Genomic DNA, 25773 nt, shown 5'->3' with positions numbered 1-25773 from the left:
CATCCTCCTTTGTTGCATTCTCTCCAGTATGTCCGTGCCTCTCTTGTAATGGGGAGCCCAGAACTGGACACAGGATTCCAGGTGTGGCCTCACAAATGCTGGTGTCTGAATTGTAATACTGATACGAAGCGCCTTGAATGGCAAGCGTAGAAGTTCTTCAGGATTGTTTAATGTTTTCAGCTTTCAGCTGAGCCTTTAACCAGTAGCACCAGCAGTGCTGTGAGTGCAAGTTGCTGCTACTGTACCTTAAGAATAGGTAATGTTAATCTTAACCCACAGGTCTCAAGGTAGGTTTTCTTTTCTACTTTCTGATCTCCCTGCAGGAGCTACGCACATGGGAAGAAGAGCTGACTCGTGCTGCTGTTGAACAGAAGAACCATGAGGAGTTGCTACGAAGGCGGGAACAGGAGCTGGCAGAACGCGAGATTGACATCCTGGAAAGGGAACTCAACATCATCATCCACCAGCTGTGTCAGGAGAAGCCTCGGGTGAAGAAACGCATGGGGAAGTTCAAGAGGAGTCGGCTCAAGTTAAAAGATGGCAATCACATCAGCCTGCCTTCAGGTTGGTCACATGTCAGGTTGTGTCAGGTGAAGTGGGAGGAACAGGTGAACCTATAGCTTAAGTAGCTCATTTGTACTGATACTTACGCATTAGAAGGTATTGGGTGTACTTTGGGAAAAACATGCCTCTTTGGGATCAAAAACTAAATTTGCTTCTCTTGTGGCTAGCATTCCCCAAAGTTCCCAGTATGAAGACCAGAAGTAAATTTGAGATGTTCTGTGCTTTTTAGCCGATGGCTGTATACGGTTCATGGTAAAAATGTTGGTGTTGCAGTTTAACATGTTAATACTCAAAGTGATCAGTTTGGTAAAGGATGTACATAAAAAATGGTGGAGGTTCTTGCTCTGGGAATATTTTACACAGTGTCGCAGCAGAAACCATAATCTACTGGATTTCTCCATGCAGGAATCTAAAATTTATCAAAAGTACATTGATAGCTGTGAGACTACAGAAATACATTGCTAGTTCCTGTGTGAACTCATATTAACACACAAGTGACCTATAATACCATATGTAATGGAAGAAATGTTAACAATTGGTGAGGTGTCAAGAAAGTCATTTGTAAGAGTGAAGATAGTGATTTTCAGAAATATTGAATCCTTAACATCTCTGCTGAAGATTCTGTATAGAGATTCAAACTTGTAAAAGAACAAAAGTATGGGTTTTGTGAACCATCCAAGGCTCATTGCTACCTCTAGGATGATGGCTTAAACTATGTTCTTTGTTTTCTGAGAGCTTGGCTGTTTAGAAGAGCAATGATGATAAAATGTGCATGTTAACTAGTCTTTAGGTCTGCAAACACCTATTGCTGGTGGTTTTGCTTAGCTAAGAAGCTGAGAGATAAGGTGAAAGGAATTTAGACAGTGATATACTTTGGCATAAATGTCAGTCAGCTCATGGGGTTCTATGTGTGCACATGTATGTATCTCACACATACACTAAGAAAATATATCTTCGCGAGTGCAAGTGCACATATTTGTTCTGAAGTAACTGTGTGTACGATGGAGGGATAAAAATTAGTTGTAAAACTTAATTTCAACACAGATCCTCTAAATTGCACTCCTTGAAGGTTACCATAAATTATTATTTCTTTTTTCTTATATTAAAAAGAGAATTTTAACTATATCTTTCTGCGTTTGTTCTTATTTTTTTCTTTTGGTAAACAGATTTCCAGCATAAATTCACTGTGCAGGCTTCTCCAACGATGGATAAAAGGAAAAGCTTGATTAGTAGCTGCTCCAGCCCTCCTGCAAGTCCTACCATTATTCCCAGACTCAGGGCCATACAGTGTAAGGAGCTCAATGTAGTATTCAATTTGGGAAATGTGCAGTCTGTCAGCGTGGTAAGATGCCAAGATTCCATATCTAGGACAGGACTGTAAAATAAAAAAAAAGTTGTTCCTAAAATGTTTGCCTTATGCCCTGCATGTATGTGTTTAGAGAGAAAAGTGGAGTGTGTTGGTGATGAGGGGGGAGTATCACCTTTGAAGTCCAGACCTTACTTACCCAAGTTCTTAAAATATTGCTGTTTGATTGTATAGAAAATACATTCCCTAGGTGTATGGGTTAATTTTAAAAGATACTATTTTGCAGAATAGATCTGTGAAATGTTATTGAGGTGGATTAAGGAAAGAAAATCAAGGGCACGTGTTCCCATAATTAAACAGAATTAGGCAGACAAGCACGTATTAGAACTGAAAGGGATGTTAATTAACACGTAGATTTGTATTGAATATCATGACATCTGTGTGTCTGGTATCAAACTGGTGGTTCTAAAAGATAAAGCAGTGATGAAATCTGTGGAGCCTATCTACTAATTTTGAAGGGATCTAGTTGTTAGATCTGTGTTGATAAATGGTCAGAATTATGGGAAAGAAGGAAAAACCTGAATGGGTTTTTCATTACTATTCCCATTCTGGCCTATGTTTTACCTTTATGTTGCTGTGGAACCAATTCTTTAATTTGTCTGTTTTCCTTTCCCATTTTCCACTGTTCTTTCCACTTGTGAAGTGACTCCTGCTGAAAGCAGTAAAACGTGGGGACGAAGCTCAGTCCTTCCAAAGGAGGAAGGGGAGGAAGAAGAGAAGAGAGGCCAGAAGAAAAAGGGACGCACTTGGGGACCGAGCTCACTTTGTCACAAGGAGCTAGGTGCAGGAGAAGACAGGTAGGAGAGGACCTGGAACCAGACTGGTTTCCAGGTTCTAAAACTGGTTAGGAGCTGTCTCCCTGGAGATTTGCCTGTCCTCTTGCAAGGACTTCTCTGCTTACAAACTTACTTGTTGTACCAGAGATGTTAGAGGTTCAGAACCAATTACAAAACTGCATTGCATTAAATCCCTTGGTAAAGGTCCAGCACTGATCCGATGCTTTCACTGTCTGCTGTTACCTTGTTGTGTGTATTTGTAGGCAGTAGAACTTCTCTTTAGCTATGCAAAACTGTTTCTCTGGTAGCTTTTCTTTATTTTCAGGCTCAGCATCCTGTAGTTTCATATCTTATCTGAAAATACATCTCTTTTACAATTCTCAGCTATGTTTTTTCTTGTCTTAAATGCTGTTATTTTAAAAGTATCTTGTAGAGCCAGGTAAAGTTTTTTCTTCAGGCTTTTGAACAGAATGTATACCTGGAGTGAAAACACCCTGAAAGTGATTTTTTGCAGAAATACAGGTTGTACCTGGCCCTTTTCTATAGATGCTTGTTCTGTGGCTTTTTTTTGGTGTGTCTGTGTGAGTTATTTATACCAGGATTCCAATGGACCATTGCCAAAGTGCTGCTTTAAATGTGAGAGTATTTTGATCTTCTCAGAGATTTGAACACGTTGTGATTTTTAGTGGAGCTTGAAACTTTTTCCTCTGCTAAAGTGATAGTTTGACTCTTGCCATATGTTTTTTTGCTGGGCAAATAAAATAACTGGTTAGAATTTATCTTTAATATTATGTGCTCAGATGTGAAATTCCTGGAAAACATGTTTATATAATTTATCACTATTGCAGTCCTTAGCAAGAGAGCCTAGATCTAAGTGTTCTAATGACATTAAATATGTTCTTCCTCGAAGGCAATCTTGACATGTTAACAGGACAATGCGGAGGAAGCTTCTTCAGCTGCTGCCTGTGCTTTACCTGCTCTATAGAGGAAGTGTAGCACCCTACAGAATTAAAACAGATGTCACATTTTACGATCATTAATTGTATAAAAGGGCAGGAGATCACTGAAGCTGGTAGAAAAACACTTATTCATTGAAATCACATTCTTAGTAATCTGGGAATAAAGCCCTTCGGTTTTCTGTTCATCACCTTCTCCGGGGAGACTTGATACAGCTATGGCTTTTTGCAGAGTCTCTGAAACATGATAATGTTGCTGAGAGGGCAGTAGAGCTAACATACAATGGACTACTGCTGCTTGCTGAGATCATGCCAGACTGCAGACTTATCTAAAGGGAACAGAGTTACAGTAAATATTACTGACTCAAAAGATAAAGTGCTTTCTATTTTTAGTACTTTTAAATTCTGATTTTAGAGAGTAGGGAGCTAAAAATTAGGGTAAAGTCCAGTTCAAGCCTTCTCCACGACATTGTTCTGGTAGCAGCAGTGCTGCTATTCCAGCTGCTTACAAAACAATGTCATCAAAGGAACTTGAAGATTCATCTTTTTCATCACCTTCCATGTGTTCTCTGCAGGACGTAATTCCAAATTTATGCAAGAATGACATTGTGGGAATCGCAGTGAAATTCTCAAGCTGACCTGTAATTAACATCAAGTAAAGGCAGTCATGAAAAGATTATGCAGTGATTATTCACCCTTCTGCATTTGTCTTTGAACGTCAGGAATACACAGAGCAGCAGAAGGTTGCTGTGCTAGATTGCAGAGACCGCGACTGGATGAAGCTTTATGTTGGACTAGTGTTGTGACAGTTCAGTTGTGATCTTATGGAATATTCTCAAGGATATATGATGAAATCTAAATTGTCTTTAAACTTGGCATTGATTAGCCCCAGTCTGTTATTATGGCATGGCTGATCTTTACCCTGTTTAAATTTTGACACTGTTGATGTTACTGGTTTTATGGAGGGTGATAATGGATTTGGGGCATTAACAGTCCTTTACCTGTTATCTCTTAAGTTCTTGCAAGCTAAATAGGGATGAGCATGGGAACAGACACTTTTTATTCATGATATTCATTAATGCCTCAACATGGTGTTACAGAGTGGTATTAAGACAACAGAGATGCTGTCTTACAGTTGTAGGGATGTTTTTTTGCAATTTTCTGAGCAGATAAGCCTTGTCACCTTATCATTCCTAAAGGAAGGTGCTTTTCACTTCCCGATAGAAGGCAGCAACAGAGATGTAACACAACCATAATAACTTTCCTGATATTTAACCCAAATAGATAACAGATAAGAAGTCTTTAGGCTCCTGAATTGTCATGCTGGTGACTGAAATAGGTAGTTTTGCTGCTAGTGCTTTCGAATCTTTCCAGTTGCTCTTTCCTTGGAGCAGTAACAGATATCACTGCTGTAGTAGGAACGTACTCTAAGTTGGCATATTTTGATTTGCTTTTATATACACGTTACTGTCTAGTTAAATAGGATGTGCAGCTGTCCTCTGTGCAACTGTCTGGGGTCTGCTTGTAATTTGGGAGAGAGAAAGAGAAGGAGCAAAAAATAAAAGGCAAGGATGAAGATTTTTATAACCTTGAGGTAAATGTAGCAGGCCTTGAAATTATTTTGGTAGCTGTTTACCTTTCTGTTCAGATTGAGCTGAGCTTTATCAGTAACAGCAAATTTTCAGTCTGTTTTTTGCAAGGGAAGATTGTTCTGAGAAGTCAAAAGGAAGCAAACTAAGTTGATGTGTCCTGCTGTACAATAAAGGGCAATTCTCAAGACCCTTTAGATAATTGTGACTGTAAACTGCGGGCTAAACTGAAGTTTACTGTTGCCTTTCATCCTACTTGTCCTAACTATGCATATTGTACACATGGATAATTTAGATACAACGTACATTATTTGGTGGATTGGGTTACGTAGCCAGTATAGTATGGAGGGAGTAAATCAGGATAGAGACCCAAACACTGAACTGCGTCTCTGTTGTAAAGCCATGTGGTTGTCAGTCTTCTCAAGCAGGATTCAGTACTGTGCTGTCTGGGTTCAAGTTCATAGCAGGGTACTTTGTGTACCCGAATGGTTAATGGGGGGAAGATGATGGACTTTTGTAACAGCTGAGAACTGTACCGGATCCTTTTAGTGTGATGTCATCAACCAGCTGAGTGTGTGCTGAATCACCTTTGGATCTTGTGACCTCATTTTAGCAATATAGTTTGGTGACAAGTTAGGCATGTCGGTTAGGTAGAGAATAGAGGAAAAATACATGCTAAGAAAAAAAAACCCTGATATAATACAACTTCCAGTTTTTAAATCCTGGGATGGAAGCCATCTTAGAAATGCAGAATGATTCTGGTGGAAAATATGACTCATGAGAGAGAATTCATTACAATCCTTCCCTTACAGAGAAAGAAGGATGTAAGTACAGAGAAGTTATGTGTCTTTGATCAAAGGACAATGGAAGTTAGTAATGGAGCTGGAAGAGATCTCATCTCTTTTGAGTTTTCTGTTCTTTCAGTAACAACTAGATGCTCTTGTAGGTCTGGTTGAGATCATTCACATTACCCACAGCTTTTTTTTGCTCCTTTCATTCAGTTTCTGACTATCTTAAGTGCCTGTTAGCTTTTCACCAACACTATCATGTGTTTAATTTTGGAATTTGGAGAAAGGCACCACAAATCTCACATTCAGACAATATTGCTAACTGAACAATAAAAGTTTGAGTGTTGATATGTCAGAAAGTGATGTCAGTTACTAAAGATGTTTCTCATGTCATGAATGTACTGCAGGGAACAAACAGGGTGATGGTAATGAACACCTCTGAATAGGGACTGCTGATAACTGAGGTGTCAAGTGACAAACCTTTAAATGCAGGTGATTTCAAAGCAGGGATTTGGTTTGGGGTTTTTAACTTGTTTTGTTTTGTTCACATTGGTTAGGTTTTTGGCTTTTTGTTTTTTTTTTTTGGTCTGTAACTAAATGAAACAATGACATGATTTATGATTTTAGTTACCTGTTTTTCTGTAGTCTGGAAGTTATGCTTTTAACTGTTTGTACTTCAGTGCGGTGTTTTCTTCACAGGGGAGATATCAGTCAAGGCCTATAATACAGAGGCATGACTTTGCTGTTATAATGACTTTAACATATTATTGTCCCAGTGAGTGATCTTTGACTTTCATTGTTCATTTGTATTTCACATAAAAATGGTTTTGGAGGTATTTTTCACCTCCTCCTGTTGAGCACTTTATTTTTTACATGCCATGGTAGGTTTGCCTTGGTTTAAAAAGAAAATGTTTAATCTGATGTTTGTAGAGGTGCTTTATATTATTCTGCATTCATAGCTGCTGGTTATCAGCAGAGATCTTTTGACTGCCCTGGTCTAATAAATGAAGGATGGGCTTCCTGACTTTTTTTTGTATTTTAAAGTGCCGTAAAGATGTTGCAAAATGTCCTGCTATGGGAGGACTTCAAATCTATGTTATTAAGATGGATACCTGCATACCCAAAGTAGAGCAATAGAGAATATAGAAGGGGGATAATGAAAACTGGTTGAAAACATGGTACATTTTCTCTCATCTTTTTACTATTTCAGTTTGAAAGCTCTGGTAGAAGGCTATAAACAGTGGTCATCCAGTGCACCGAACCTTGGGAAGATTCAGAGAACTGCACCTGCTTTTCCAGGATTCACCAGCTTAGCAGAGATGGGTAAAGGAATTCCCTGGAATTTATATTCTTATCCCCACTTCCATTCACATTTGAATGAACCCTTCCTTTCCTGAACCTTTACCTGGTACCTTACAGCAATATTTTAATTTTGGTGCTGTTTTTCTTTTATTCTTTGTGAAGTAGCTAGTTTCTTCTTCTGGATTTTCTTTTTGTTCACCTATCTGCTTGTGCTTCTCATCTGTCACGCTAACAAGTTTCTCTTAATTCCCCTCTAGCTGCATGCTACTTCTCAGCTCCTTTCCTGTTAATGATATTTAGATATGCAGCATGGTTGTACCTTCACTTGTAGGAAAATAAGGAGCCTTTTGCTTCTTGCTCCCAAACGTGCATATTTACTCTAGAAGTAACTGAGGTGTAGATTGCTTCTGAAACACTATTCTGCAGTTGATTGCAAGCAGATTAATGTGTCACTAGTTTCTTCCACTTTGATAGTACTTCCACTTACTTGTCTTGGCCTGTCTGCTCTGGAGACAGTAGCCTATGAGTATTTGGCAGTTGGTGAAGGATGCTTGTGATTAGGACAGTTGCATCTTCTGAGGAAAAGCTTAATTTTCATGTATATTTGTAAGACAGCAAAATTTGCCTATGAAAGTGTTCCATCCATGCAAAGTCTGTTTTCATTTGCTTTCCAGATGATGAAGACAGCGAATGTCTCAATGGAGAGGGAAAAGTGCACCCTTCACCAGGGCACAATCAGTCATACCTCTGCATCCCATTTCAGAAGAATGAAGACTGGGATGGCCCGTCTAGTGATGCCAATGAGGAGTCCACCCCTGTGAACTCTGCTACTAGTACCCCACAGCTGACACCCACCAACAGCCTCAAACGTAGTGGTTCCCACCACAAGCGATGTGAGGTTGCATTGCTCGGCTGTGGAGCTGTGCTGGCTGCTGCAGGCTTGGGTTTTGATCTGTTAGAAGCAGGAAAGTGTCAACTGCTGATTGAAGAGGAGCCAGAGGCACCCAAGGAAGAGAAGAAGAAGCGTGACAGCATTTTCCAGAGAGCTGGACGCCCCCGCAGGAGCACTAGTCCACCTTCCCGAAAGATCTTCAGGAAAGACGATCCCATGTTGTTGCTAGGCGAGCCATCCACATCCCTCACCCTTCTTTCCCTGTCTTCCATTTCCGAATGTAATTCCACCCGCTCCCTGCTACGCTCAGACAGTGACGAGATCGTGGTGTATGAAATGCCTGTCAGCCCAGTGACAGTCAAGGCTCCCTTGCCAGCCATTACCAACCCACTAGTCAATGTCCAAATTGAGAGGTTCAAACAAGACCCCAACCAGTCCCTGACTCCCACACACGTGACAGTCTCTTCCCACACCCAGCAAAGCGGGCACAGGCGCACACCTTCTGATGGGGCCATCAAAGGGAGTGGACTAATTGTCAATGGGTGCCCAACCAGTGGATGCCCTTCCAGTAGCTGTTTAACTGGAGCACTGGGAGCAGGTAGGTTTTCAGCCATCGTCCTTTTCCTCTTCAGAATAAAAACCCAAACATGTTGCTTATACAGCATCTGTTGTGATGGTCAATCCATTAGAAGAGCTTATCGATACCGTCTTTACACAAATAATGAGCAGAATAACGCAGTAATGGTCTCTGTTCCAGCAGCTCTGCACTAAGGAACTCCCTCTGATCCCGTGCTGTGAGGCAGAGCATAGTATTGTTTTTTAGACAAAGTACAAATATTGCATATTTTTAGCAGTTCCTCAAGATTCCATCTCCATTGTCTTTGTACATTTGTTTGTTTTGCTGTTAAAATTCAAAGTAAATTCTGATCCCTATGGCAGTGAAAATTGGATCTCTAAAGCACTTTAAGCTGTGCCACTGTTACTCTTATTCTTTTGCGAACAAGAGAGATCTTCCTGGGTAGGTAGTGTTCTCACTGTTGCAGTGTTTAGGAATGGCTCTGACTTGATAACATAAAAAATGCTTTCCTGTTTTCTTGCCCTAGTAATTCAGATTTTAAAAAAGAGGACTAGAATAATAAATTAAAATCTAATTTAATTAGACTTTTCCCAATGGTAAAACAAAATGTGAGGTTGTCTGTTGAATGGCAGTCTGTAGTAGAATGTAGGTTAATGCAGCTGAGAATACTCATTAAAATGGTATTAATGAAAATTTAAAAGTTATGTTGTGTTTATTAAAAAAAAAAACCCAAAACCAGAAACCAAAACACCCTCACCCCTAAATGAAAACAAACCAGGAAGCATCCACAGTAAGTAGTGTTAAATGGCTCTTCCAGGAACTTAGTCCCTCTTGCTGCAAACAGGTGTCACATATCCTGCTGTGCAAGTGTCTGCCTGATCCATTCAAGCTGTAAATGGGTAATGTGCCCTTGGAAGGATTTGGAGAGTCCTCACCTCTGGTAGGAGGTCAAATCTATGCTCTCCAGTCTGAAAAGTGAAGAAAGCAAACAAAAGAATGAACAAAACTTGCTGCTTGTGCTATGTCAGTGAAACAGGTGTCTTGTGTTGAGAACAGTGTAGGAATAAAAAAAGCCAGTTATTCACTTCAGATTGGTGTAATCCTGAAGATACGGAGTTTGTAGATTCTGAATGGAGGCTTTCTGCTTTGAAAATGTTTTCACAATGTGCATAAAATAATTTAAGATCTATTGGAACCATTTAGCAGTGACATCTAACATGTTTCCCTCTTCTCTTATATTCTCTGTTTTGGATAGGTGTATTAAAAACACCTAGTCCAAGTAGAGATCCCAATGAGGTCCCTCGCCTGCCAGACCCCAACCTTGTTTTTCCTCCAACCCCGAGACGATGGAATGCACAGCAGGACCCCACACTGGAAAGACCCAAGACATTGGAGTTCCTGCCTCGGCCACGTCCTGCAGCCAGTCGGCAACGGCTTGATCCCTGGTGGTTTGTGTCACCCAGCAATGCCAAGGGTGAATCTTCTGCCAACAGCTCAAGTACTGATACTCCAAGCAATCTGGACTCTTGTTTCGCTAGTAGCAGCAGCACTGTAGAAGAGAGACCTGGACTGCCTGCACTGCTTCCTTTTCAGGTGGGTCCTCCTGCAGAGGAGCGGACACTGTTGGACATGGATGCTGAGGGGCAGAGCCAGGACAGCACCATTCCACTATGCAGAAGTGAACTTAACACACACAAAGCTGCAGCATATGAACTCAAGCAAGAATTCTGGTCTTAGTATGAAATCCACTGGGGACAGTGAGCCCCTATAAATTCAATCCTACTTTTTTGCACTGAGAATGCACTTTGAAGACAGATGAGATGAAGGGATGCTACAGAGATCATATGGTGCTGCCTCTGCTGAAGATGTGTTGTTTCACTGACTGATTTTTGTCTGCAGTTGGATGTAACTCAGCAACAAAAAGCTGCTGACTTTTGCTGTGGGGTTTTTCTGTAGTCTTCCCTGTCCTCTTATTGCAGTTTGAGTCTGCAATGAGCTAAAATTATCATATCAAAGTCCTTGTTACTGACCTTGCAGGATTTGGCACTTGCAGTAAGTATATTGGTATCTAACCTGGTATTAATCAGTATGCCCAAAACTCAAATGTTTCACTACAGCAAACACCAGTGTTTGATGTTTTCCCAAGGAATCCAGGACGGAAACAAGTAAATATCTGGAGACTACCTTCTCTGAAATGTATTCAGATCATTAGATGGGCCTTGGAATCATGGTACCCCCACTGAAGGAGCAGAAGTAGCTATCTTAGACTCGCTTGTCCTCTTTTGCTCATGTGATAGTGCAAGGTGGGACAGATTGCAGAGGAAGGGCATGGCATCTCCACTGGTGGAGGTCTTTGAGAACAAACTAGGCTGTTGGAAAAGAGTAGGTGTAGTTGATCCTGGCTTCAAGGCAGGTTGGATGGACTTCAGTGTTCTCTTGAGGTCCCTCGCAGCCCTGTTTTTCTATGACCTTGCACTTTCAAAAAAGATGAAGTCTTATGGTACGGCTGCTTACTCTAGCTTGCTTTTTTCTGTTTCAAAATCTGATTCCATCAGCCTCCTTTTCCCTCATAGTCAAGCTGCCTCAGCTTTGGGAAGGGAGTTAGTAGGAACTCTTTCTTTAAAGCTGTGTTGGCTTGCAAAAGTAAGTTATGTGTCCTCTCACTCTTTTTTTCTTCCTGTTTTTTCTCCTTATGCTTTTTAGGAGTGGCCCCTGAAACCCAAGTCTGTTCCTATGCACGCTGATACTTGTTTAAGGCTCTTTGGAAATTGAGGCTTGTGTTAGTAGTTGGATTGTGCAAACAGGAATCACAACATCTGGATACTGTTTTATTTCGTGACTCACTGTGTGACCTTGGGCAAATAATGTAACCTCTGTGCCTGAATTTCCCCATCTGTAAATAACAGGGATAATACCTACCTCACAGGGGGAGGGGTTGGGACATATGTGGTAGATATAAAGTCCTTTGAGATCTTTGAGTGAAAGGCCCTATCAACATGTAAAACATTATTCTAGTTCAAATATGAAAAAACTCCTGACTCTGGAGCAAGAACAGACCCCTGTCTTGAAGGAGAAAGTCACACAGATAAGGTGTTCCTGTGCTCACAGCTTTCTGTACAGAGACTCAAGCGTGTCTGTGCCTCTGCAGGTTTATCTTATTGGCTTTTATGAGAGCTTCACTCTTGCCCATTTTCAGCATTTTAAATAAGGGATGCGGCCTGTATGTGAGTGCCATAAGGTAGACCGTTTATTGCAGGATACAGCATATCTGTTTACTCTTTCTGTACAGGTCTGTGCTCATTTTGCTAATCTACTGATCATTGGGGTGCAAATAACTGATTTGACAGTGCTGCCAACGCAGTGGTCAACCTGTTCAGGAAGTCCAGTCCTGTTGGGAAGGCAGTGTGGCCAAATACTTTGCTGCAGCTGTCAGCACAGAGAATCTGAGTGTTTAGATGTTTGTAACCTGATGTTAAAAACCAGCATGCGTAGAGAAGTACTGTACTTAAGGTTTTTTAATTCTATTTGAGGGCTAAAACCAGCATGTTGCTGTTAGCCAAGTGCACCCTTTTTTCAAGCAATTACAGTATGTTTTCATGTAGAAAGTTCACACATTTCTTGTTTATCACATGCCATGAAATGTGTTTAATGGCAGAAGTACTATTTGCTGATTTCCCCATTGAATGCTCCAGCCTTAATAATGCTACACTAGCTGCTGAAGCTGGATAGACTGCTGACTGCGTAGACAAGGTATTCTGGTGTGGAGTGCAGATACGAATGTTTCCGATGCTTTTGGTAAATGTAGGCCTTCAGCATTCTTGATTTCTTAATCATCCACTCTTTTGCTTTCCATTTCTGAAACTCAGTTTGTGATCCTGAGGCTAAAAAAAAAGGCAAAACCCATCCAAAACAGATGATTCGTTTTGATTGTGGTATAGAAATAAACTCAAGGAAAGCCAGTCGGAGGCTGTCAGAAGGACTTGAAGCAGAAGATCAAAACAAGCCATTTTTCCTAGTCTTGCTTACTATTCTGAAAAGTCTGAAACAAAACTGGATCAGCTGTTCTGAAATATAATGCTTTCCATTCAAAAAGTATTATCACAGAAGTCAAAGGAAGCATCATCCACTCTGCAAAGACATCACCTGGAATAGCTCTGTTCAAACGGGAATCTTTAAAACCTATTTACTTGTGTGGAATAGGAGGTTACATTTCTATGTCACATTGGTTTAACTCAGACCACTAAGCTTTCTTGTAGTTGACTGGTTGCTTTCACCAAGTGAACCATAAGGTTTCTGTCAAGTTCCCCGCAGGTAAGACAGCTGTGAAGCCAAGTTGTTCTGTCACCTCTTTTGCTTAGGAAAGTTGAGGATGAAGTATCAAAACCCCTTCCCACTGTCTCCCTTTGAGGTGAAGGTGGAGTGTAGCTGACCTGTCAGAAGTATTTTGCTCTGAAGAGCATCTTCCCTAATGCCAAATGGACATTACAACATCAAAGGAACTTGGGTAGGACCGATGACAAGGAGTCAAGGCTCCAGATCAGAGTTTCCAACCTAGATATTCCCTGTCACAAAACTGCATAATGTTTGGATCAGGCAGGAATCTGTTGTAGAAACAAAGCTGTCGGCTTTAGCAGGCGGAGTGGTATTCTCTGACAGGCAGAGGGGGCTCTCATGGCAGAGTTGTCAGATGTTTTACCTTATGCACCCCAGAAGCTGTTGTAACTGGTGTCCTGAGGCCCAGAGGCTATGTGCATGTTTAAGCTAGCTGGTAACTTCTCCCTGTATCCATCTATCCCATCATGGCTTGATTTCTCTCCTTTCTTAATCTGTTGGGTTTTTTCCTTCCCAGTTGTGGGAGCTGAGGGACTCTAAATCTCCAGAGTGGTGCTTCACTGCGGTCCATTAGATACTGAGAAGATACAAGCCAGTCATCTCACAAATCCTTTATTCTGCTGGTTGCTGGTATTCCCATTTGTCATGGAGACAAAAGTTTCAAAATTATCTTGACTGACGCACCTTTCTAGCAGTATTCCCGAGAAAGATGATGAAAACCTTGCTATAGAATTTTAACAAATGTATTGTTTCTTAAATATCTGAATAAGTTGCACATATTTTTGCTGAGAAAATGAGAAGAAAATAACATGAGAGCACGAAATCACTGAGCAGTCTAAAATATGACAAAAAAGTAAAATATGTTAAAGTAATTACAGGGCTCACAAAGAGGAAGTGATGTTTTTTAACTGATAATAGTAAGATTGTTGCCGAGAGAAATTTTTCTGCTCTGGAAATAGTTATGTATTTTCTATTAAATAGTCAGCTGTCAGTATGTATCCTAAATCAGCACATCAGTTACATAAAATAGTGAAAAACATTTGCCAGCCCTTCAAAAGATGCTCTCCTTGTAGCCTTTTTTGTTTTTTTTCTTGTAAAATTGGAGGAAAGCACAGACATAGCAACCAGTGAAAAAAATTATAGATTTTTTGATAAATTCGTACTGGTTTCACAGAAATTGAGTGTGGGATAGGTAGAGAGAAGAAAGCTTTTGTGTCAAAACTAAGGTGATAATACTTAATGGAATTTTTTTTTTTTTCTAATACTGTTGCTTCCTATGGACTGCAGATATTCTGTTTTGCCCACAAGTAGGTCTTACGTCCTTTCAGAGGTGCAAATGTAACTTTCTGTAGGTTGTGTGTTTTTTTTTTTTCCTTCGGGTTATTACTGCAGTGGGTTGATATTCAGTATGGGACAGGGAACCTCAGTGAAAACATTCTTTTCGTAGTGGTTTTCTAACAAAATTAATATTTGCAAAGTGGATATTTCATTATTGATCTGGAAAGACCTGTTTTGGTTTGGCATGCTTTTATGATGAAGTATTTTTCTGTACCTCTAGGAATGGGAGTAGTTGCCTTCCTCTTCATAGCATGACTTTATGGACAATACTGCATAGAGATGTTGCTTCGCTATGTCATGAAACCCAGATACCTCTCGTTCTGTTGAAGGTGAGGCGGTAATGGTAAAGAAAGGCTTTTGCCACCTGGAGTGTTCTGCTATATAGAAAATGACAGGAAACCTCCCATCTTGAGTCACCTTTCTATCTTGAGCTTAATTTTTATTTGAAACTTAATTCATCTCTGCGGGATGAATATGGGAGCTGGGGTCCTATTAAATGTATAGAACCAAACCTAATACTGTATCTCAAAACTCAATGATAGCCAGTTACTTCTGTAAGTAATTTTAAGCTAATATTAATAGTTTTGTTTCTTTTGGGGGTATTTAAACACTTCTTGGAAAAAGTGCTTATTGCTTTCTAACCTTTTCCATGTGTTTTGGAAAAATTCTCAGGAACTCTTACCAACTCTGTGGCAAATGAGGAGGCTTATTTCTTGCACAATGGTGCAGGTCCTCCTTTTGGCTTCACTTTGCATTATGAAACAAGGATGCCTAGATTTGGAAATGGAGATTTCTGATCCTTACCCTGTCGCTGCAGAACAGTTTCTTAGCTTCCGTATTTGTAACTGACTTGAAGCTATAATTTGGGTAAAACTGGACATTAAGAGTGAGGGGATAGGCATGTGTTAAAACATATTTGCAAACAAGCAATAAATACAGCATGTATGTGCAAAGAGAACCAAAACATACTCATGCTGTCACAGAGGATAACTTTCAGACTTCATAAACTTTTGGTTGATCATGTTTTTTTGTTAAGTTTCCTGTTGTAAGATTAGAATATGGTGGGTGGTTTGCACAGCCAGTGGTTTTGTATGTAGCTGAACAGAAAAGATCTTTAACCAAATTTTTATCTCTTTTTTTTTTTTTGTTCTGTTTCCAATACAGTTTGTGGTTTAGATTTTCCTTTTGTGTGTGTGTGTGTGTGTGTGTGTTTAAGGAACAAAAGAGTCTTAAGAAGAATTTCTGTATATTGTTTCCTCAGCCCTCCTTCACAGTTTTGTGAGGTGGTATGGAAATGCATTTATGGCTTATTTTGCTGCTTCATCTATTGAACCTGCTAGTAGAAAGTCACATGCTGCAGCTAAAATGTGCGTTTGCTTTTGTTTTTCCTCATGCTCAGCTGTTTTAAGCAGTTTTGCTGTTGATCAGTGATGAGTACAGCTTCTGAAATAACCTGCATCAGCTTTATTTTTGTACCTTAAAAATAGTCATTCCCAGGCTAAAAGGTGTGTGTGCTTGATTAAGAGGTGATTTCCCCCTGGTGACTGGGTGGTGGGTCTGCTCGAGCTACTGGAATTACTGTTCTCTCTAACAAGGATCTGCCTTTTCTTGCAACTGGAAAGTCTTCAGCATCTCATCAGTGTTTGTGTACAAGAAAAACAGTTCATCTCCTTCTGTACTGAAGTGAAAAATCTTTTTTTTTCCTTTAGTTCTAAATGACCAGGAACATAATTTTCCTACTGAGAATGGTTTCTTGGACTGTTTGCTTTTTGTTTTAAGCCCGTGAAAGACATATGTATGTGCTAGGTGCATACTGTATTCCTAGGTGCCTTCTATCTCACATGCCTCTTTGCATGAGGGCCTGAGGTTGGTTTTTGGAGGGAACACCTGGTTGTAGCTTTCAGTACTGTGGTGTTCTTCATCACACATTGGGCCAAATGCCAGCACAGTAAATATTTCATGTCCTTCCATTTACCAATGTGCGTACACCCCTGTGGAAAGAAGTTCGCTATCCCCGGCTCTCCTTACCTCTCAGTTGGAATTCTGCCCCCGTCCCATCTTTATCGGTGATTCATTCTTGTTACTGTAGGACTTGGAGGCTTAAGACAGAACCTGATACCTGTTTCAGGTGTGCTTTGACCTAAAAAGTTTTCAAACTAGAAGGGTAAGACACAACTGGGAAAGTGAAAGCAGAAGTTGGCAGGAAATAGGGAATAGAAGAGTGAAATTGTCCTCCTTGATGTAATAAGCAGAGGACAGAGGAATACTAGCTGCTTGCTAATTTCTTGGCATCATGGGTAGGTTGGGTCCTAAAGAAGAATTTGAGGAATGTGTAGTTACTTAATTTGTGGTTAGTTTTATTTTACTCTGAGCTACCTCATTTGTAGAGATAGAGTGGGAAGAAATTATAACTTGTGTAAGAATTGCTCTCAGTAGGTGGTTGAGGCTGGAATGATGGGAGGACAGAGGTAAACACTTGTATTTGGCTCTTTGACATGCAAATTCCTGATGGAAAAAATGAAACCAGCAATTCAGTTTTATAACTTAAAATTATATTTGCTTTTACTATGTGTGTCTCCAAAATAAACAACATATGACAAGGCAGGGAATTTTTCTTGATGGTTTCTGACCTGTGGAAAAGCTGGTTGTCCACAGAACAAAAGGTGGTGACTTTGTATAGGTTACTACTGCTTTTATAAGCAAAAGTGTGTTTTTTGAAAACAGATTTTTTAAAATAATCTCACATGCTCATAAAGTTGATCCAGCATACAATCCCGATTTTTTCCCTGTGTTGGCAGTATTGCTTTCCTCACGTCTCAGATCCTAATACAGTCCTTGTATCTGAATGCTAATAACATGCGGACAGACCAATATAGCAAGTATTAAGAAACCATGACACGTTTTTAGTGTGTAGTGTAGAGGATTTATAAGCTCAGCTTGAAGTGGACTACTGTTAGGTCTGTAGCCAGTCGGTCAGATGGATGCACAGCATAGCAGAAGAGAGCCTAGAACAAACCTGCAGGAGAAATGCCAAACTTTCATTTGTTTAAAGTTAATTATTTGAAAACTAATAGTGTTGGGGGGTGGGGAGAAGGTCCTTCATTATTCAGAAATACTTTTCTAGGATCTTGTCCATGCCCAAATTTGATATTCCAGGATAGCTAGTGAGAACCTACATTGTGTTGAAAAGCTGTTGGCTGAAACCCCAACATAAGACCAGAATAATGAATTTTATATATGCTATTTCCGAGTGATTGACACTGTCTCCCTGTTCTACCTTGATTGTTCCAGTTTAACCATTTTCTCAAGAATAGATGTTAAGGTTGGATAAAGCTAATCTCCTTGTCTTGAGGAGAGATACATGGGTCTGAGGAAGAAGAAACATTGTTCTAGCTATGTCCCGATGTTTTTGTGTCTCGCTGTCTTACCAGTAGAGGTTATAATGGAGCAGGAGGACATGCTGGTGTTTTTCCAAGCTTCATTTATAAGAATGCTGCTAACAGCAGATTTCAGTACATAAATGAACAAGTTCTTTGGGAACCCTTGTTATATCGTTTCTCCTCAATGAGTTTCAGAACAAACCTGGCCTCTGATTACTGTTTGGCATGGTGCAGGTGCACACTGGGCTTCTTCAGTTTACATCTGGAGGAGGACTGAGCTGCTGCTGGTTTTTCTGGGTTCTTCTGGAAGTTGTGGATGTGGCCACTTTGGGTTACTTGGATGTGGCCACTTCTCAGCTTGAGTAACATGTTTTCTCCCAGGCCCAGTCTGTGTCACTAAATGAGTTGTCACCCTCGACTGATTGCCCAGATATTCATTAGTAGACTTTTTCTTCTGTTTTGCATGCTTTAGTGAGCAGCTCTTACAATGTCAACAGGGTGAAAATTTGTTCTGAATGAGGCAGCTAATACCTCCAAGTTGACTTTTCACACTGCATCTCAAGCAGATGTTCATGCATCAGTTCTGCTCTGTTTTCAAGGTTATCTTGACAACCATAACATCCAGAAATCTTAGACTGTAAAGAATAAAGCCACAGCAAAAAAAAAAAACAAAGGGGGGAAGAAAAGAAGAAAGCAAATGCATATGAGTGTTTGCCAGTTGCGTGGTTGAGTTTGGCCAGTGCTCTTTGCAGAGAGGAAAAGCCATTCTTTTGCAACATAGCTTTTTGGGGGGGATGGCTAAATTTGAAGTGGAGAATATACCTGGGTTCACTTAAAGTCAGTAGGAACCAGTGCCCTTCATATTTGACAGCTAAATAAGAAAGCATGTAAAGCTAAGAACATGTAGTAGTGAAAGTTCATGTTTAGGGTAATTAACTTTCAAGTTAAAAGGGAAGAGGCCTCAATTCAAGAAAGCTCTTCATCACATACTTAAACATCACTGAAGTCAGTGGAATGTATCTGAGTCAAAATGCACAAGACCCCAATTCAGCAAAGCTCTTTTAATCTAGATTGGGGGATTGTCCCATAGAGATTAATGGTGAAGAACCAGGCTCTGTACTGTGATTGTCAGAGGAAAAAGTCAATTTACCTGAGGAAAGAGTTCCTACACAAGCCTCTGAGTAAATTCTGGTTTGATTGCTGACTCTTGTGGCCTTCCCATGACTGCACATGCCATACCTATTTGACTGCTAATTCTTACCATAAACAGGGTAAGCTTTGAGAATGTTTTCTGACACAAGAGAAGAGAACGACTTTTGCATTAGCAGATTGCCAGCTGTAGGGGGGCAGTAAGTAGTGTGTGGAGGTTGTATGTGCAAATGTCCGTTTAACCTGAGGCCTTATCTCAGGTGGTTTTTTTTAATTTCAAAAATGCATCCCTGCAAGCTGGTGGACAGACCTGACAAGTTCAGCAGTGATCAACATCCACCACTGTTACTGGAGCTCTTGGGTTCTGTTTGGCAGCTGTTGGCTCAGCACTTCGAGCTGGTATATATGATTTCTTTCTCATAAATTCAGAACAAGCTGGAAATATCTGAGATATGGAGATATCTGAAATACAGGCTGATATGGAGTGGGCAGGGCAGCCAACAGTGGTGGAAAATCAGGGAAAATACCTGTGCTTTTAACAATGTCTCTTCTGTGGCTTTGAAAGTCCAAGAATTTCTCAGCCAGAGAATGTATTTCCTCCCTCTTTTTATAAGCTACTTCTTTCATTTGCCTTACTAATTGTGGATCTGCTCCTGCTTCTATTTAAAGCCAGATGCAAAAATCGGTGACCTGACTTTCCTAGGTACAATGTTGTAAATCTGAAGAACCAAGTGAGTAGATGACTGTAGTATAAGATCATGCCCCCATGTCTGTTCTTTTGAGATATGGCGTAGTTCCTGCTTGTGTTGAAATCACTGTGTGGAGGGTGGTGGGTACTTCATAAGGAACTCCGAATTCTGCAGGACTGGAATTCATCTTACAACTTAAGTATTTCAGTCTGGCTTTGGAGACCTCTGTATGTCTTCTGTTCACAGTGTTCAAAAGTCTCTTGCTATGGAAGTAGCACCTGAAGGTATGTTTTTCCCGAAGAACCTGCAGTGAAGCAGTTACATTAGCGAATGGTGATGTACCCCAGAGTTAAGTAAAATAACAGAGGCCACCAAGTTTTTCTTGTTTGTGTGATGAAATGTTGTCAAATTAAGTGGTTTGTTGGAGCCTTCCTTTAACTTCTGTGCAGCAGTAAGCTTAGAGGAAAAGAAGATTGCATTATTTTTAAAAAAGCTTTATTTGTGACCCGGACTTGTTGCCTCTGACCTTCTTGGGCTTAAATAGTTAAATTATATTAATGTCCAGTTTGTTTCACTGTAGGTAATACATCAGCTGAATACTCTTGTGCATAATCTACTGTATCTTTCCTCTGTTCTGTGTCAATGTATTATGTGTATTTGGATTACAGTTCTTTTTTTGTATTAAATTATTTTATGTTATAGAACAATATTTAAGCAAAGCAAAGAGCTAATGAAAGTTGTTGGCGTTTTGGGATTTCTTTTCTCTTTGCTCCTTTTTTTGATGTACTGTAAATTGTAAACCAAGGATGCCAAGCAGGCTTGGTTCAATGGCTAAAATTATTGTATTACAGTGTAATGCTGATCTAGGCCTTGTCTCAACACTAGAGCACACAGACTTGAATAAAACTGTTATAAAAGTGATCGTCTTTAGGCCTTGAGTTCTTGGGTTTGTGCTTCAAATAATTTTGAGCAGATATTTAGAATAGCAGTGGCATTACCTTGCTCTGAGGAATTCAGACTATTTGTTGGTGCCACGGGAAGTTTATTTTTCTTTGCTAGATGTCTTGGTCCTCCTCAGCTATTCCAACTCTGGGTTCTCCATAGGGTTTTTGAAATCTGTTTTTGCAAAACCCTAGACAACTTAGTATCAGTCTTGGCACACAGTACCTGTCTGCTAACCCCCTTCTGGCTTTTCTCTGAATAGGGTAATTAATTGCATACCATTTTTATTAAGGTTAATATTTCTGTTCTGTCAGCTTAAGGTTTTTCTGCTCTTTATTTAGTATCCCAACCAGAATGTGAATCTGAATGCCTGGATGTGGAGCTAATGCAGTAAAACGTTTTGTGCATGATGACATTTAACAGATGGTTTAGATTCACTTCTGATGCTGCGCCTTTGTCCCTGCCACATCATTCAATGAGACAGAGTTGCCTGAACAAGGATCTTTCCAAGCTGTTTCATCTGCTGACACTGTGAAAGCCAGGACAACATGGTTTTGATTCCTAGGTTGTGTGTTTGATTCCTAGGTTGTGCCTTTGCTCTTCTCTGCCACCAAGCCACCATTTCACATTTCTCTGCTTTAACAAATGCAGCTGCACTGATGGAAAGCTGTGCACTACAAGAACTTAAGTTTCATAATTTCCTTTGTAAAGAGATTTTTTTCTCTGATTTGAGTACCTGCAAGAAATCTTACACCCTTCTAGCAGCTGTGGAGACTAAACAATGGACAGGTAGACTACCTTTGGTCATGTATTCCATTCAAACTGCTGTAGTGATGTGTTTTATGATAAACTGGGAGGAGAGTGGGCAAGCGGTCAATTAAGTTTAATTAGAAATAATAGCATGCAAAATGAATTGCCTTTTCACTTGTTTTAACAAAAGGTATCTTGCAGGTTTTAATGTTTCAAACCATCTTTTCCCTCCTTCTCTCCAAATCCTGACTGCCTCAAACTAAAACAAATATTTCTACCTTTTGTAATGGTTTGCAGAGTAGGATTCTATCCTAAGAGAATCAGATTTTCTAGCTGAATTTACCTGTCACAACCATGAAACTACCATAATTTTCAAGCTGGCCTTATCAGGAGTGAAAATATAGATGCATCATGGCAGATAAATTTCTGCCAGCAAATGCAGCCTCTGCAGAAAATGGCAGGGACATAAAGCAATGGAGCGGAACATAAAAATAAAACTAGTGGTTTTCTAAGCAGGGGAATCTAACCACTCCTAGCAGAGAGGGAGAATCCTAAATGAAATCTGCCAGGGTCAGCATCGATGCAGAATGAACACACCAGCAGATGTTCTACATTGAGTGACTTCAGTTTTTCATTCCTTAATGTGCAGGCAAGTATTGGGCATATGAATTCTACAGCACGAGTCTTACGTAGGCCTTTAGCTGTAAATACACTCAAGTGAGGAAATAATAATGTATTACATTATGTTCCTTGGATGTCCCGTGCTTAAATAGTACATGGAAGTGCTGCTCTGAAAGCCCACTGCATACCTTGATTAAACTGCTAGTAGCCTTCCAATGCTGAGCAGATTAAGGGGAAAGAGGGCAGGCTTTCTCCTACTATGCTGCTGCAGCTGATATGATAAATTAATATGCTGTTTCTAGTGAAATTTTGACATGCTTGGCCCTTCTTTCATGGATGAAAAGGGAGAGGCTGTCCTATTAAGGCTAGGCTTAACAAGAACCTAATAGTAACATGAAAAGTTTGGAGGCATAGTGACATCAGGCCCAAGCAGACTAGGCTTTAGAAAAAATGCTGGAGCAAACATGGCAACAGCAAACATCGGAGTATCTCAACTAGGGTTTACAAGCTTTTTCTTCTTGCTTGGACACAACTGACACAACAGTTTGCTCTGGCAGGCAAAGAGAAAACAATTGTGACTAAGGGTGAGCAAAGCTCTGGGGCTCTCAAGTAAACTTCAACATGCTTTGTACCTCTTTACTACTTAATCTGAAATCTTATTAAATGACACATGATTTTCACTTTCTGTTAAGTCCTCATTAATTTAACAAAGAACAAATCCAAGTGGAATGAAAAGAGGCAGGATCAACTGATAGCACTCCAACACAAAGTAGAACAAAACCATAATCACATTACTAAATATAACTAGAGCCTGTACACTTCATGCTTGCAAAATTTGTTCAGAAATTTATTCTTTTATCCCCAAAGCATGCTCTAGCATCTTAATAATAAAACATGGGTTTGAATATTAAAAAAAAAAAAAAAAAAAATGGACGGGGTTACCTGTCATAGATTGCAGCCAATATTAAAAGAACCAGCTCTGATGGATGTGAAGGCCAACACATTCTCCAGTGGGACCCTGAAGCAGTAGTTGGAGAACTGGTCATTGTACCAAGAGCTTGCTATTTTTGCAGCAGTCTGACGTTTTAGTTTTGGTAAACTCCCTGCAGTTGTATCTGGCTGTTTGGTTTTTTTCTACAGGTAACCCCGAGTCTTGCAGGACCCAGTCAGAGGTAAGAAGATCTTCTAAACTGGGGTACATTCTGAAGGAGAATTGTTCTTGAAATGTCTCATGATAATGATTTGTGACTGGAGAAGCTGGGGCAAGGGAAGAGGTCTCAGACTGAGGGGGAAGGAAAGAGGCAAAAGGCAAGAGGTTTCTTTATTCTTGTGTGCCCGCGGAAGGGAAGCGATGGGTGCACCAGGAACCAGCACTAAGGAGAATGTGGGTCAGAGCTTTGCTGGGATGCTACAGGAAATAAGCAGAAACCAGAAGGGTTGCTACAAAAGAGGAAATACCCCAGCTGATATCTGATCGTGCAGCTGGTTTCTGCTAGCAAAACAGAACTTGGAGTCTTAACTTCCAATTGCTCTTGTCCCAAAGACCACCACATTCAGCACAGTCTCCTTTTCCTCCTTCTCCAAAGACGGAGCCCTCACTCTTCAAGGGGGCTGCTCCTCTGCCTTTCTCCAAGACTGCCCTCACTCAGTTCAAATTTCCTGTCTTCTGCCCTATCCAAAGCTTCTGCTTCCATGGCCCTAAAGGAGCCTTCCAGGTTCCTTGCCTTAAAGCTGCTGTACTTGCCTCACTTGCTGTGCCACTCTCTCCTCATGGGTGACTGGTAACTGCTCCGATGTTAACGTGTTGCAGCATCTGTGGAGGAGTGTCCGCTTCCTGCTCTGCTGGAGTAGAAAAGCAAGCCAACCTCAAAATGCTGATCTGCTCAGGGTGATTTTGAAGCCAGAGAAAGGAGTTTTCCAAGAAAGACCAAACCTAGGGTTTTAACACCCTATCTGGTGCAAAAGAGAGAGGTAGAATTTGCAGCTTATGTCTGTATTTGAGGGTAGAAAGAGCAGGGTAAATGGCTGGAGTGACCAGAAGCAAGTACAGCTGCAGAGAGAGATGCCCCGTCATCAGCTTCAGGTCTCAGCCCCACCAAACTGAGTGAGAACCGTGTCTCTACAGGCCAAATTATCTCACTGTATCTTCTTCCAAACTAGCAAATATCAGCGGTGTCTCTGGGCAGGAAGAGCCTTTTAGGCAGGCTCTGTAGCACAGCTGTAATTTCTGCTACTTCTGCATTTGTTATTTTGGGGACAGTTTCAGGACTACCGCAAGTCAACACTGAAAGGATTTTGAACTTCAGACCTGCCCAAGGCAAAAACAAATGCCTTCCTTAGGAGCTATTGCACCAATAATGTTGCTAACTCATGAGCAAAACTTCCAGGTATACATATATAGCTTTATTAATTTAAAAACTCTATTCTACTGATCTAGTAAAAGCATCCATACAGTCCTCCAGCAAGTGCAGGTTTTCTGAAGAACCTGCCTATGCCATTGCTGCTGGTAGCAATTATCTTTGGTGGTATCAAGGTTATACCTGTAATGTTTTGATTTCCTTAATTAAGTTTTTTTGTGTCAGGGAGCAGCAATGCCAGGTGCTGCTTTTGTAAGAGAAGATGAGCTGGAGCAAAGGGTGGCAGCAGGGCAGTGGCCTCACCAATGCAGTCCCAGGGTACCTGAGCAAGGTGAACGGAGCAGGTACAGTGACAGTAACCAGGGCTAGTCACAGTCCAGGGATCACCAGGCACGTCCGTGAAGATGAGGCAGGTCCAAGGTCACACCAGGAAAGCAAGGGCGGGCCTGGGTCAGCAAGGTACCCGGGCAGGCATAGGCATGGCCGTAATTTAGTTGAGGCAAGAAAATGTGGCTGCCTAGTGAAGCGGGGAGGCTGTGGTGAGGCTTCTCACAGATCTTGTCCCAGCAGCAGCTTCCCAGGCTATGCAGCTGCATCTTTCTGAGCTGGCCCTGGGCACGCCCAGCCAAACCTGGAGAAGGAAGAAGTTACAGAGGCTGTTTGGTACTCAGGAGGGATGACACCTATCCAGTGACATATCCATTATAGCTCATAATCATCTTGGTTTGTTTGTCTAATTCTGTAGTTCATCACTGTAATCAAGTGCAGTTAGAAGGAGAGAGAAGGGACAGGACCCAGGAGCTTTCACTACCACTGGGCACTTTATAACCTCAGCTTTTGCTGAGTCTGGTGGCAGAAGCAGCTCCTGCAGTTTCAGTGCTTAGTGCTTACCACCTTTTCTGCAATCAGAAAGCTTTCTCTGGAACAGGCTGTCATAACTGTTTGCCAACTGATTTCTCACCCTCATGCAATTCTGACATTAGGACCACGCTATTCTTGCAGCCACGTGTCAGTGCTTTTGGGTTAGCCTGAAGTATTTTTCCCTGCACAAGTTACATGCAAGGTAGAGCAGCCACTTTTTTCTCCCTGATTATACACATACCTTCAAGCGGTGCTATTTCAAGCAATGTCCCTCATTCTCCTCCTGCCTACAGACATGGATGAGGAATCAACATTATCCATTTTTATTTCTGGAATGGCATCACAGCAACTTAGTCTTTAGGGTTCCTTAACTTAAACAGCCACCACAAAACCTGTTGCCTACCTCTTGATCACAAATTCTTTCCCATCCAACTAAAGATGTTGTTGGACAGTGCAGTACTGGAAATGTCTGGAGAGCCTAGGAATTTGCTATAATAACCTGCTACTTACACAAGTCCTTTCTGGGCTTGTATCTACACAGTCG

The 25773-nt window shown here is 40.8% G+C and overlaps 1 protein-coding gene across 5 annotated transcripts in view; it reads left to right on the top strand.

Annotated features, from left to right (window-relative positions):
- The window catches only part of MAP3K9 (mitogen-activated protein kinase kinase kinase 9), a 100211-nt gene that overhangs the window by 42866 nt on the left and 31572 nt on the right, over positions 1 to 25773 (top strand). For 2 of the 5 annotated variants that reach the window (XM_082059313.1, XM_082059311.1), the window contains exons 6-11: positions 324 to 564; positions 1731 to 1853; positions 2574 to 2727; positions 7250 to 7362; positions 8016 to 8831; positions 10066 to 20619. In XM_082059313.1, the coding sequence (XP_081915439.1) occupies positions 324 to 564; positions 1731 to 1853; positions 2574 to 2727; positions 7250 to 7362; positions 8016 to 8831; positions 10066 to 10547 (1929 nt within the window). In that variant the 3' untranslated portion in view covers positions 10548 to 20619. Of the gene's footprint in view, positions 1 to 323; positions 565 to 1730; positions 1854 to 2573; positions 2728 to 7249; positions 7363 to 8015; positions 8832 to 10065; positions 20620 to 23151; positions 23184 to 25773 lie in introns of those variants that run through there. The other 3 variants (XR_014184708.1, XR_014184709.1, XM_082059312.1) reach the window with 3 other exon arrangements.

The sequence above is a fragment of the Streptopelia decaocto genome, assembly GCF_964273445.1.
Source record: "Streptopelia decaocto genome assembly, chromosome: 7".
Lineage (NCBI taxonomy): Eukaryota > Metazoa > Chordata > Aves > Columbiformes > Columbidae > Streptopelia > Streptopelia decaocto.
Note: the sequence above shows the minus strand (reverse complement) of the source record. Positions and strands in the feature narration are given on the sequence as shown.